This window comes from Ciona robusta, chromosome 2 (assembly GCF_009617815.1).
Source record: "Ciona robusta chromosome 2, ASM961781v2".
Lineage (NCBI taxonomy): Eukaryota > Metazoa > Chordata > Ascidiacea > Phlebobranchia > Cionidae > Ciona > Ciona robusta.
In genome coordinates, this window is record NC_143236.1 from 7,092,488 (window position 1) to 7,106,834 (window position 14,347).

Genomic DNA, 14,347 nt, shown 5'->3' on the forward strand with positions numbered 1-14,347 from the left:
GTTTCGGCACTAGTGAAGAATCTTCCAGTACATAGCAGAATAGGCTGGTGGAAAGTGTTAGTGGTTGTTAGTTACTGGTTGGGGGGTTAGGTGTTGATGGTTAGGGAATTAGGGGTTAGTGGTTAGCAAATAAGGTGGGGGGGAAGACTCTTCACTAGCACCCTTGTTTCTTTTGTATATAAATAAATTCATATTTAATTAACATGTATGATGTAGCAGGAATTTCATCTATACTATATTAAGTTGTATTTACATGATGGATGTTGGTTCTGTTCTATATCAGCTTTGTATATTATGTAGTTCCAATGTTAATCATTATTTAAACAAATTGTTACCTTGAGCCATGTTGTATTTATAGCTATTGATTTTTTTACCTGTTAAACTATTAAAGTTTCAATTTCTTCCAACGTTAGTATGTTACAATGCCAGACTATAATTAGCGACAGCAATTAAAACTTATTTTGACTAAAATTCTAAAAGTGGTGAACATAAGGCTTGCCTTTTTAGTGGTATATATAAATCAATTTTTAATTTTATATCTTGTAGCATGTAAAATGATATATATTTTATCCAATCTTAGTGTATACCTAAGAGGAAAAAAATAATAATTCAATTTAAAATAAAAAGGTAAAAATTAACAGCGAAACAACAGTTATTACAATAATGAGATACATATAATAAAAACATGTTTTTTAATTCATATTAGTTGTGGTTAGTGTCACAACAATTATTTCTAGTATTAAAATTAGACTGTCATTTTAAATGTTGATAAAAAAAGAGTGTTTGAAGGAAAAGAATAGTGTGAGTTTATAAATATACATGTATTGATAAAGTGGTCGCTGAGTATGTATTATTTCAAAGTCAGCTTTGTGACTTTATCTCAGTACAAGTGCCTAACAAATGGTTGTAAATAAATAAGTGCAAAAGCAGAATAATATTCCCTTTAATTTTAGTGTAAACTGTTTAGAGATTAGCATATGTAGTAAAAAAATTCTGGAAAGCAATGATTGAATTGTAGCAGATTAGGTATTGAACCTGTAAAGGAAAATACTTTGGTTACTGCATGCCTGAATTTTAAATTGCACTGTGTTTTGTTTGAATTACATTTTGTTGGCCTTATAGTTTCTCTACTATCAGTAATTTAAAATTGCAATAGCTATAAAAATGACAAACACTTACAGCAGTTCGAACCATGTGCGGTCTCATGTCTCTTAGATCTTTAACAGTGCGAAACACATCAATACAATTTTCAGTTCTCAATCTCTTTATAATGTTGTTGACGGCACAGAACACACCTGAACGCCCAGCTCCATCACTACGGTTAAGAATATTTATGTTTAAGAAATAAAAAATATCCACTTCTTTATTACATGTACTGCATAAAAAAAACCATAGTCAGTTTATTACGTTTACTGCAGTGGATTCTAGGTTTTAGGTGCTTTTAACTGTACGTCTTGATTTTTTTTATTAAATAAGATGGCATGAGCTCTGCAATTCATGCTACTTGTATTACAACCTGTATATGATTCTGATTATGCTTTGGGGCAGTATCATGACCCGAGATAAAAAAACAGCTGCTGCTTACTAGCAATGAACTAAAATTGCTCCATTATCCTCTTTTAAATTGCCAGCAATAGAGACCAGGTTCACAATATTCTTTGTGCCTTTTGTGTCAAGATTTTCTTGCCAGAAAAGGCACTGGATGTGTGTGACAGTTATCTGGATAATAAAAGATTGGCATTAAATTTGCATTAGCTAAACAAGGTTGTGCGAACTCGAACTAATAACATAAACAACTCAGTGTTTACTTTGATGTCACCAATCTCTACACAGAGTTGACGTTCAATCAATTCAGGAGTTTTTTTTTCATTAAGAAGCGTCACATTAACAAAGCCATATGTTTGACTTTGTCCTGCTTCATTCGGCCAGTATGGAAGACAGGTATCCTGGAAATACAATATTCTCTAAGCTGAAGACATTTCCCATAGCAACAGTTTAGGTATACTACATACTTTTATGTAACGTTTAAACAAATTATAATGTTTCTAGTCAACCACTTATTACCTTTGTTTCCCCGTTCCCTACTGTACTTAACATCACAATAACATTGACATTGTTACCAACTACGGCCCTCCAGAAAATATCCACATTAGCAGGCACTGGATCTTGTGCCACAATAAAAGTTTCATTTGGTGAGTAGTCCTGTTAATTTGAAAACAAATTAAGAGAAATATTTTATTTCAACTTGCAAGATTGTTAACCTATAACTACCGCCACAAAATTATAATAAATGTTTGCAACTAATTTAAAAAATCCAATTACAAACCGATAGAAATGAAGCATTCAAGTAGTCAAGTTTACATTCTTCATTTGGTGTAGGGATTTGAACTATTGAATGGTCATCTGAAAGTTATGTAATGCTGTAATAGTTTATAAACAATAAATAATTTTAGTTGCAAATTTTGGTACTGTCTTCATTTGTAGAGAAGATATGTTTGATTTGTTTTTTGACTTTTCGTTCCCTATCAATGCTAAGTTAATCTAAGTTGCTGGAAATTTGAGTAAAGAGATATTCCACCTCTGAGTCCAATGCCATTAACTAAAGGACCTAAAAAGAGGTAAATTGCAAACCATCCAAAAATCAAGTTACATGGTAAAACATTGACATCTCTGTTTCCTGGATCATCAGAATGCTGGAGAGCAATTTTCTGTGATGTTGTCAGAGGAAGAATGATACTTAAGTTGTCAAATTCTTCCAGCAATCTTAAAAACAAATTTGGAAATTTTGTAATTGGATAAAATTTAAGGAGTACTGGAATAAACCCTCGTGCCAAACATTATATGGCTTCGGTATTACAGGTCAAAGCATGTTAACTATTGCTCAAAATTTGGTTTCTGTACCAGTATACCGCTTACTTAGGTTGTTGTGAGATATGTTTTTCTAATTCAGCAACATCCACTTCAGTGTTTCCCAATGCGTAACATTCTGTTATGAGCTTGTGTATGAATATATATTGTTTCTGTGGTGAAACTGTATTGTTAAACACTGCAACAACCACAACTCAGTTTTACAAACCATGTTCTGCACCATGTCCATCCTTTGCTTTCTCATGTTGAGCACAGTCCTGAATACATTAACCTGGTCCTTTGATTTCATTTCATCGAGTAAAATATCAAATCCTATGTATGCCCCTGTACGCCCTGCTCCAGCACTGTAAAAAGTTTTAAACAAATACATTGCAACTTTGAAGTTCTTAAGTCATTTGTGTGTGTATTTAAACCAACACAATCTGTTTGGGAAGAGAAATATACCTGCAGTGTACAATGATAGGTTTCATATCTTTTGAATAAGCTTCTGCATTAACATTCTTTTGCATTTGAATTAAACTTGAAGTGATCAGAGGCACGCCATGATCTGGCCATGCTATGTAATGAAAATGCTTTACCTTTCTTAACACCTGAAATAAATGTAATATATTCAGGTAAATGCAATAAAGACTCATTTTGTTGCAATATATATTTTTGTTCTGTTATGTTAGAACGCCTTACCGTTGCATATTCATTCTTGGTTTCTTCAATGTTAATTGTCCTTACAATGTAAGAACCATAATCAACTTCTGTTACAGTTTCAACACTGTAACCATTATATGTGCAACGTTTTCCTTGGTCAGGCCAGTATTTTGCACATTTTGTCTGCAAACATTCAATCATGTATCATTTAACATAATTACTTTTTATATCAACCCACACACAGGGGTACAAATCCTATAACGTACCTTGCCAGATTCAACAACATTAGTAAGCATAACTATAACCAAGCATTCCTGTTCCCAAACCATCCTCCAGAAATCTCCAGTTGTTTGATCCAATGGACCTTGTGTTGCTATGAATTTACGCTCCTGAGAATAACCCTGGAAGAGAAATTTAATTCACCCAATAATAACTAATCCATGAACTTACATCTACTTACATCAACATAATTTGCATTTATATAATCAGGATTCTCAGCTGTTTCTTTCAGACATACCCTTGTAGCATCATCTATAAAGTAAAAGGTGTATTTTCAACTAATGTTTTTATAATACAATCCTACAAACAACTTACATGGCAAAATATTTTTATATCTATTCTTCTTCTTGTTTTCTGTTTTTTCAGCGTGTGTTTTTGGTAGTTCAATTTCTTTTGTACTAGTTGCCAGTTCCTCGAATAAAGCAAATATTAAAACATCACACAACCACAAAGTACTCATTTACCTGGAATTGCTTCTTAAAAGCTGCCTCATCAGAAGCCAACATATCCTTGTACCTATTTACCAAATTGCTTGTTAAAATGTTCCATTCCCTCTTTTGAACAACTTCTAAGTTGACATACGCTCCTGGAATAAAGGCAACATAAACAGTAAGTGTAATATTATTTTCAAGTAACAGTGTTATATATAAACAGTAATTATCCCGTTATTTACCTTCAGCATTTGTATCATTTTGCTGCAAAGCCTCTTCGTTCTGGACAAAATGAGCTTTTTGTGATTTGCCTCGATTTAAATGATTTTTCCTGTAGCATTGAATATTAGTTTACTTTCTATTTTTTCTATGATCTTACAGTCTTTGTTTGTAGCAAAATAAACATGTATTAACAGGTTAACTTAAACTAATCTGGGTAAGAATGTGTAAATCTTTATTGTTTACCTTCGTTTTCTGTAGAAACAAACAATTAATACAATGGCAATCAATGTGCACGTTGCAGCCACCACGACTGAAAATAAAATGTTATATTTTATACCCATTTGCAATTGCCACAACAAAGTTTAAGATTTACCTGCAATTATGATTGTATTACTAGACTGCTTATCTGCAAGTGGGGTTGTAACAACCGGTTGACTAGTTTGCATTAAGTAAACTCCATCAGCTAAAGTTAAAGTGACAACTTGAAATCTGAAAGATATAATTTCAATGATACCTTAACACAAAAGCGATAAATGTCCTTACTTGTATGTGACTCCATTGGTCAACAATTTGTTGGAGCAGCTTATAGCATAAGATGTATTCACTTTACATTGTGTTGTTGTAGTGGATGATAAGCTAACTTGTCTGCTTGTTTCATTAAACCTGAAGAAATTTGTTTTAACTTGGTCATTTTTGTCAAACTATAATTACCTTGTCAAATACCTACCTTGGTAAAACTGCAGCACAATATGTAGAAGACTTGGAGTTTGTGATTATGTTTTCTATTTCCATCCATGTATAGGAATCTCTATAAACGTTGCTTCCTTGTTTTCCACCAATGACAAGATAACAACTGAATATAAATAACAGGAATATAAAAAATGATTGATAATATATTGGTAATATGAATTATTATTTCACCTGATTGGACCATTAGTTTCATTAGCTTTGTTTACTTGTATATGTGAGGTACTTGCAGAACTTCCAACGGTTGTAGGGGTTGGTATACTGGCAGGGGCTGAAATAGAACAATTGTAGAATGTTTAGTTTACATAAACCATGAAGTATTAAACTTTTTTATATACCTTGCACCGGTGATATACAATGTCCTGTTGCTATCCTGAACGAACTAATTTCAGAACAAGTTGTGGTAGCGATCGAGATTAAATGTTTGCGATTTGGTTGCATTTCAAACGGGTACGGAGAAATACCGCTTGGTGGTATATGTGTTTCATTAGTAACAACGTCTGGCACACCTGGTGCTTTTTTGCGCACGCTACTTGTTACAACAATCTAGGACAGATTTTATGTAATTTACTTGGATGAAGCTTGGTTGATAAATTCTTTTATTCTGTTGTTTATAGTTTTACAGATCTGCAAACTAATTTAACTTACACTTGCTCCAGTTATTCCAGGTTCTGGTCCTTTATCCCATGATATTAAACAAAAAGTTTGATTCGAACTCATATTTGCTGATAAAATACTTGGTTTTACCCCAGTTGTTCTTCTAACTATTTGGTCAATTTTCTTTGAATACTTTGGAAACAAATTTACCTGCCAGGATTCAAAATTAACCATTTGATAACTGATAGCAGATGATTACATTGTCATTAAGATAATATAAAGTACCTTGATGGTATATTCTGTTCTTGGTGTCAAGTTATCAAAAGTGATTGAATATTTGTTGTCACGTGTTGATGTTTGAGTGAGAGTTTTCATGTAAGTTTGACTTGAATTAGTGATGCTTACATTGTATACAATGTTACCACTGGTTTTGGTAATATCTGTCCAATTAACTTGTAGTTGGTTACCAGGGCAACCACCAGGTGAAGAAGTGACTGCTGAGCTTGGAGCATCTGAGATTGTTTGTTATTTAGTAATGCTTTTATGTATACAGATGGTATATGATGCTACCTAAAAATCCAGTTTTTGATATCCTGTTTGAAAAACCATCTGAAGTACTTGCCCAGCATGAAACAACATCTGTACTTCCAAATATTAACAAGTTGGTTATTTGGCTTGATATTTCATGTGTATTCAACACTGTGTTGTTTATGAATGGAATTCCTTGTTCAACTGTGACACCATTTGCATTCCAATGAACAGTGGGTGAAGTTTCACCGATAAATATGCAAGTGTATGTTGATGTCTCTAATTTACTTTCCAATAATCTTGGACGCTTTTCAACTGTGAAGGATAAGATTGTCAATGTAAAATATATTGTGTGTTTTGGTTTTTAATGTTGTTTTGTGGATGAACCTACTTGTGACAGTAGTTACTGCAGATTGGTCGAGGGAAGTAGCATTGCAAGTATAAACACCAGAATTCTGATGTAAACCATGAGTTAAATACAAACGTGATGTAGAATTCCCTCCCAGTGTAGGTTGTGTAATTATTTGATAAACTCGTTCACTTGTGTTTGTTGAAACATCTTGGGAGTTTCTGTTAGGTAATGTTAAATGATTGCCTACAAACATCAGAACCATATGTATATATATACATATATAGGCTGGTTCTGGTATCTTAATACTTACATTTTCCATGAAACAGGAGGTCCAGGATTGGCATTTGATGAACAAAAAACAAAATCTTCTCCGTACTTTACATTTAAAGTGGATTTGGATGCAACCAGTGACGTGCTTTTCACTGCAAACATAATGTACAGATTGATTACATTTGTAAATAAATAAAATCTAACAAACTAAAACATAACTATGTCCACTCAGTAAATTTTTTTTACTAGTTTATATATTTTGATATATTAATTAGTGATTAAAATCAATATTATTACCTTTAAATTGACAAATATAGTGAATTGTATTTGAGACAATGGTTGATCTCCAGTGCCATATGTACGTATCATTATATGAGCTTATCATTCCATAATTATATGAGCTGTTCATTCCACCTATCGGTTGCTGAGCATGCCAGTAATTGTATTTACCATTAACTTTAAATGCACCTGCACAATAATATTGAGTAATAATCAAATTTATAAAGCATTAGGGGGAACTAATAAAAAATTGCAAGTGATAATCAGTTCAATTACAATTACAAATGAATTTTTCTTTTAATATAAAAGTTTTTGTATTCCTGGTTCCAGATATTCCCAGCATAAGAACAAAAATTGGATATGCGGGAATGTAATAGTTTCGTCTTAACTTTATTTACATTTACCAGTTTCATTTTACAATTTCCTTTTAAAAATTAAATTATTCTACAAAGGTAAATTATTCAAAAATACAATTCGTTGAGTAAGTTTTTATAATTAAAACAAATTGGATTATTTTTTTTTAAATGTGATAATCACTAGGTTGTTATTTGCTGCTGTGGCATAAAACATTAGGCTGCGAAAAATTTTGATTTAAGCAACACAAATATACTAAATATATATTCTTCGGGGTTAAATCTTTACATGTCCTGTGGAGCAACATTAAAGTAGTGTGCATTTATGTATATCCGTATACCCAGGATGACATTAAGGAAATTCAAAACCCTTTTGATTTAAAGAGGCACACCAGTGATAAATCAAAACTTGTATATAAGTAGAGATGCTGCTTAAATGTGATGTAAAGGTACCACCAAACATGCTCAACCCCAAAATTACTCCAAGAGAGAGATAAAACTACTTAAATTTTGGGATTTCAATTATCTTAGGTGTTCGAAACAATATATACATGTTGTTTGCATTAAACCAGCTGGTATTTATAGAGAAATTTTTAAATGTTAAAAATACACAATAAAGATACCGTTATAACGATGTGTGTGCATTCCGCAAAAAAATGGGACAATGGGGCTGCTCAGGCATGTGTGATTGTTAGAAGACAAACCCCAAGTAAAAAAAAAAACAATGAAAGAAATAATGTCATCGCCAATCTTTTGTTTCCTTGGTGTAACCATTAATAGATTGTAGAATAAAAAGGTTTTATATCTTACCACTTCCACGTGCATTTGTTCTCGAATAAAACTTGTCATGTGTTGTGCTCCATTCCCAACCAGTTCCATCTGATGTCTTCACTGCATCAATGTAAGCTGGAATATATATTGTACAAAAATGATGATGCAAATTAAAATAACATTGCAATTCTGAGCACTAAAGATTTGGTTCTGGATATTCATTGATTTAATTTCACCAATAATTACTAAGAAATATACACCATAAATATTGCTTGTCATCCATTTTCCAGAACTCTTGTAAGCAGCTCCTTTAGTTTGAATGAAGGTTTGAGTTTCTGCATCTGGTATAATTGCAAGGTGACCACCCAATCCAACACATGCTGATTTTGCACCAGCATAATTTGCAGTAAATGGAGAAAACGTGAAATAACTTCCTTTGTAGTATTCTAATGTGGCTGAAATGAAACACAAAATTTATGTACTATGAATGTCACTTATCAGTTACACAAAAGTAATATAAGCATCTCTTAATTTTATTGTCCTTAATTGTAATTTTATTAATTGTAATTTTATTGATTATAAAGAATCTTTGTTAATATATAGTATTTGCAACAACAAATGGCTACAAAGTATAAAAATGTAAACTGAATTGTACCACTGAACTGGTTAAAATTTTATAAACTACATTGAGTATTTGTTTTCTAAAGTAAAAAGTTTAAAACTTTACCTGTAATTTGACAAATATAGTGAGCCATAGTTGAATCTTTGACAGATTTCCAGCTAAATTGGTGTTGTTCACCAAGATTAGTTGCAACAGTTGCATAATTTCCTATGTACGGCTGATATAAGTGCCAGTTGTTGTACTTTCCATTTTGTATTTTAGATCCTGTTTTAGAAACATTGGATACAGAACTTGAATGACTGAAACTTTTAATCAATTTATTTTGATCAATATGTCAGAAAAAATAAAATAACTACCACTTAGACGCTGAGTTGTATTAAAATAAAACTTGTCATGTGTTGTGCTCCATTCCCAACCAGTTCCATCTGATGTCTTCACTGCATCAATGTAAGCTGGAATATATACCTAATTATAATCAACCAACGTTATCTAGTGTTTCCTTTTAGCTTATAATTAAAAGCTAAACTAAATTTATTAAAAATAATAAAATATTTATATAACTTAAATACTAAAGTCACTTTAATCCAGAATAAATATTGAGCTTTTTAAATGATCCCCTGTTATATATTAAACTGATAAATCGTCGCTGTTATTTGAATTATATTTATAACCTTCATTATTGCTTGTCATCCATTTTCCTGCACTCTTAGAAGCCTCTCCTTTAGCTTTAATAAAAGCTTGAGTTTCTGCATCTGGTATAATTGCAAGGTGACCACCCAATCCAACACATGCTGATTTTGCACCAGCATGATTTGCGGTTTGTGATGAAAATACGAAATAACTTCCTTTGTAGTATTCGAATACAGCTGGAATTATTACAGGATTTAGTTAGAACTCTGGATGGCTGATTAACGTAGGTTAAATATACCATTTAAAAAATAATTAATAGTTTCTGTTTAACACAGGGTGTAAGCAATGAACTCAATATTAGCTTTAACTTTGTAACCTGGTAACAAATGAGTTTATTTTATCTGCGAGCCATCTCTATTTAAACTTACACCATAAGTCAGGCTAGCTGGATCATCAGCGCGTATACAGTGTACCATAATTTTAATCAGTTTACAAAATCATTGAACAGGCCTGTAATGAATTAAAACCACAGGAAATCATAATAACATTTGCGTTTTTCAGTTGTTGTATTTCTGGTTTCGTATGTTCCTTGCAAAAAAGCTAAAAAAATGGATAGGCTATGATCAGGAATTTAATACTTCCTTGTTCAGTTTATATACATTTACTAGTTTTAATTTTTTATTTAATTACGCTTTTAGTGTATCATAATTTTAATTAGTTTACAAAATAGTTGCGGAAGGTTTATAAACCTTTTTTGGTTATGTTGATATACTTGGAAAATGTAAATTAGTTAGTTGCCGTTTTAACCCTAAGATAGAACAACTATCATAATTTAAGTCGCCAAAAATATCACATAGTAGCACCTAGGAGGAAACCTCTACATGCCAAAATATATCAATAGGTTAAAATGGACAAATTAGATTTCACCACATATTTATATAACTATCCGGAATCAAGATTTTATTTTAAAATGAGAATATTACCTGGAACTTGACAAATATAATGAGCCAGACTTGTGGCTGGAGAAACTACCCAAGTCCATGCATATGTTCCAAGATCTGACCCCATTATTGCATATTGTTCAGTAGACCGTGGATGAATTGGATGCCACTTGTTATACTTCCCTTGGTATATGTCACTTCCTGTTTATTTGAAATAATGAAATATTGCAGTATTTATAATATTAATAAAATCTTGGTTTAGTAAAGGAATCGATGATCAAGGAAATACAAAATGATAAAGGAAGAAAAATATTAAGGAAGATTAAGTAAACTTACCATGATACCCACGCTCAGTTGTTTTAAAATAAAACTTGTCATGTGTTGTGCTCCATTCCCAACCAGTTCCATCTGATGTCTTTACTGCATCAATGTAAGCTGGAATTTATGAGGATTTTAGAACTTTGGCTTTCCTTATGCAGGATAGACTAGCTCAGATTCTATATTTACATTGCACTAGATTTAACAAATATTTAGAAGGGTGGGTTGAGATTGGCCTGGGGTAACATGAGATGTTTATTATAAATCTATTTTACAGGTAAGCCTACACTTTTAATGATAAAATATGTTCAAGTAGGCTATTATTAAAATATGCCAAAGCCAATTACTGTAAGTATTACAATTGATGTTGAACGAATACGGCGTTTTATCAATAGCTGAAATAATAAAATGGTTATTTTGAAACCTCACTAAATCAGATTAAAACTGTCAAAACTTAGTAGTTTGTGAGTTTAAATCCTCCTTCCAGTATCATAGTTTAACTTTAGTTCAACGAAAAAGGCTGAAATATTTCGAACAGTTTGTTTTATTTCCGAAAAAACTAAGATATAGTCATGAGAAAAATAGGCAGTGTTCAATATGGCTTAAATAAAGAATAAAATCAGCACAAAAATGCCAATTTAAATTTATATACACACAGTTTCATTGCAAAGAAACCAATTTTTCGGCCCATTGTGTGGGTTTTTGGTAACAGATTCCCCATGGGTATTTTAAATAAAAATTAGTAAATACTGATATCACAATAAAATAATGTTTAGAATATATATTTAAATACAGTCATAGGCACTTAAAGATAAATTATGAGAAGTGACTTGTGCGATATATAGTAATCAATTCTAAAAACTGGTGTGAAAATTGCAAAACAACATTTTTTCTTTAAAGTGTAATTTTTTAATACTGGTATAATAGCATAAGATTATTGTATCGCACAAAAGCAAACACCATTATAAATTTACATTTTTAAAATATTGGGCAACATGCTTAAGTGTCCCATTTTACCCCACCCTACCATTTATATCCATTTACTTTTAATATTTTAAAAGCAGTTAACAATTTATATAAACCGTCATTATTGGTTGTCATCCATTTTCTTGCACTCTTGTAAGCAGCTCCTTTAGTTTGAATGAAGGTTTGAGTTTCTGCATCTGGTATAATTGCAAGGTGACCACCCAATCCAACACATGCTGATTTTGCATCAGCATAATTTGCAATTTGTGTCGAGAATATAAAATAACTTCCTTTGTGGTATGCACGTTCTGTTGATATGTACCATTTATTAAATTTTGTAAATAAATTTAAAATGGCAGATTATCGATAGAACGTTATAAGTTGTTTAAAACACCTTTGTTTCGTCGAAAAATGCAGCAAAAAGGCCGCCGACAACTATCACATCTCTACATACTGTGTGGCACTCGCACGAAAGCTCGATGCCTTTACGCTAGTTGCGCTAAATATCGGTTTGCAAACTTTTAAGCATATAGGGAAATCCAAGTTTTGGAACACGATGCGAAACAGAACGCGCGTGTTATTAACTGTCCTATTATCCCGTCAAGCGTTTGTAAATAAAGTTAATTAAATTTTTACACCCGTATGCCTAATGTTTCTACGTAGGTGACTTGGACACACACAAATACCTGTTTAAGAACGTCCCAATTTAAAATTGAATCTATCGATGGAACGAGAAAAGAGAATGAAATTATGTCCCATTTTACCTCAACCATACTATACTTTATTTCAAAAGGTATTTTGGTGAGTGGTTTATACAAGGCAACATTATATGCCAGTGGATAATAGTTTTAATATGTTAGAAAACTGACCTCTGTCTATTTTAGCAGCCCAGAGGAGTCAAGGTTTCAAAAGAACGTAACTTATTTACCCTCGTGTGTCGGAACAACGACAGTTGTTATAACACGGGTGGTCTGTCTCATAAATGACAACTCTGCTTTACAAGTAATACTGTTCGTTAAAATGTAGAGTTGTTTTTTTTTATAATATGGTAAGCAATAACAAAGGTTTATATAGTCCGGCGCCGTGGCAAAGTTGTTAGCGAGTCTGACTCTAAACCACAGGTAATTGGTTGAACGCTCGTCGCTGCTACCAACGTGGGCATATGGGTCCTTTAGGCAAGACACTTAACGGCAATTGCTCCAACCCTAATGGGTTATCCAAATTATCAACCATACAAAAAAGGAAGAAAATCCAACACAAAGTAACATACATGGTAAATCGTAAGCTGGCACGAGGTGCTGTATGAACAGCCGTGTATAACAACTGTCGTTTTCCGGCCACGCAAGGTTAAAATAAGTTTTATTTATTTCTCACATGCGATACGCCTACGTGTTAGACGCCGTAGCCCACGCGTCAGATGTCTCTGTATTTCAAGATTAAGAATTGGTGTCGAATCTTACCTTGTGCATTTGTGTAGGCGCAGAAGTACAGAATAATTGCGTAGATGTAACTTCCCATCGACATTTTTCTAGTTTCAACGACACATTCTACTTAATAGCTTCAATAACAATACTTTTTAACTTCAAACATAAAGATCACTTGGTTTCAATACTCCGGTTAAAATTTGCTTATCGCTGTTACTAGCCGTCTCGCTTTTAAGCAAGCCTATATGCTTATGCCTGATCGTTACTTGGGCGAATTCTTACTATACACAATGATATCGTCTCGACACTAATAGGAGCTAGCAGGAAGCATAATATAAGTTGACTCATCGCATATAGACCTGTAATAGAATGGAACAATAACTACAATATAAAGCCAACGGTTTATTATTTCCTTGTTGTTATAAAATACGTAGTTTTAATTACTTATGCATAGTCTGTTAACGACTATTGAGTCGTAATAGAGTACTTTCGCTGAACAAATATTGCGGCTGCCTACGATCAAGCCGACATCTGTGTATAAATATAAATACCCGCCTCTAGATAAACTGGTTTCTATTTATCCAACACCTGAAACCATAGTTTTACTGTTTTATAAAGCTGAAACCGAACTGCTTCTGATTTTATTTTTTGTCGTCGCATTTTTCTGGCCAGTTCAGTTTACCAATACGTGGTGACAGTAGTCACACCCAACTCAACTTTGATAATTATACACGTGACATTAACAAAACATACTAATGGATCTGTTTTGCTGCGAAAGACTCGGCGTATACATAGGCCTACACGTTATCCTTGTCTTATTGTTCATTTCAGTTTTAACAGAAGGTTTTTTTTTTAAATTGGTTACCCGTTTCCCTATGTAGCCTAAATATATCGATTTAGCATCAGGACAAGGTCACACTACAAACACACAAAACAGGCCTGCGTGGACATTATAAAAAAGTAACAAAAGCGTCAATATTACTTTGGTATAAAACAACGGAATAAAACCAGAATAATTATTTTGGTTTGATTCATGATTGCACAAGACTTACTTGTCTTACGCGGATTGATCAGTCATCGGTTATATTTACCCTTTCGTTTGCAACA

At 32.6% G+C, this 14,347-nt stretch overlaps 1 protein-coding gene across 1 annotated transcript; it reads right to left on the minus strand.

The window, feature by feature from the left end:
- Nucleotides 1–328: 328 nt before the first annotated feature.
- Nucleotides 329–13,589, minus strand: LOC149740715 (uncharacterized). The gene is made up of 37 exons (XM_089873370.1): nt 13,277–13,589; nt 11,933–12,124; nt 10,869–10,967; nt 10,575–10,733; nt 9,633–9,827; nt 9,318–9,413; nt 9,067–9,225; nt 8,600–8,794; nt 8,379–8,474; nt 7,234–7,404; nt 6,977–7,088; nt 6,706–6,884; nt 6,357–6,629; nt 6,072–6,298; nt 5,838–5,996; nt 5,528–5,735; nt 5,364–5,460; nt 5,170–5,295; nt 4,986–5,105; nt 4,816–4,931; nt 4,686–4,752; nt 4,463–4,551; nt 4,254–4,375; nt 4,105–4,201; nt 3,971–4,041; nt 3,777–3,911; nt 3,550–3,693; nt 3,313–3,458; nt 3,077–3,212; nt 2,917–3,020; nt 2,651–2,763; nt 2,327–2,403; nt 2,065–2,202; nt 1,809–1,946; nt 1,586–1,719; nt 1,180–1,315; nt 329–1,035 (listed from the first exon to the last, which is right to left on the minus strand). Exons 1-37 carry the CDS (start codon nt 13,338–13,340, stop codon nt 964–966), a joined length of 4,962 nt encoding a protein of 1,653 aa, XP_089729496.1. The 5' UTR covers nt 13,341–13,589; the 3' UTR covers nt 329–963.
- Between the last annotated feature and the right edge of the window lie 758 nt (nt 13,590–14,347).

Bases quoted from the DNA above. Each gene is read 5' to 3' on its own strand.
- LOC149740715 (XM_089873370.1), bottom strand. From the start codon at position 13,340: ATGTCGATGGGAAGTTACATCTACGCAATTATTCTGTACTTCTGCGCC. The intron at 9,226-9,317 runs GTAGTTATTTTA...TTTCTAAAACAG, and splicing joins TACAACTCAGCGTCTAAGTG to GATCTAAAATACAAAATGGA. The intron at 7,405-8,378 runs GTAAGATATAAA...ATTATTGTGCAG, and splicing joins AACAAATGCACGTGGAAGTG to GTGCATTTAAAGTTAATGGT.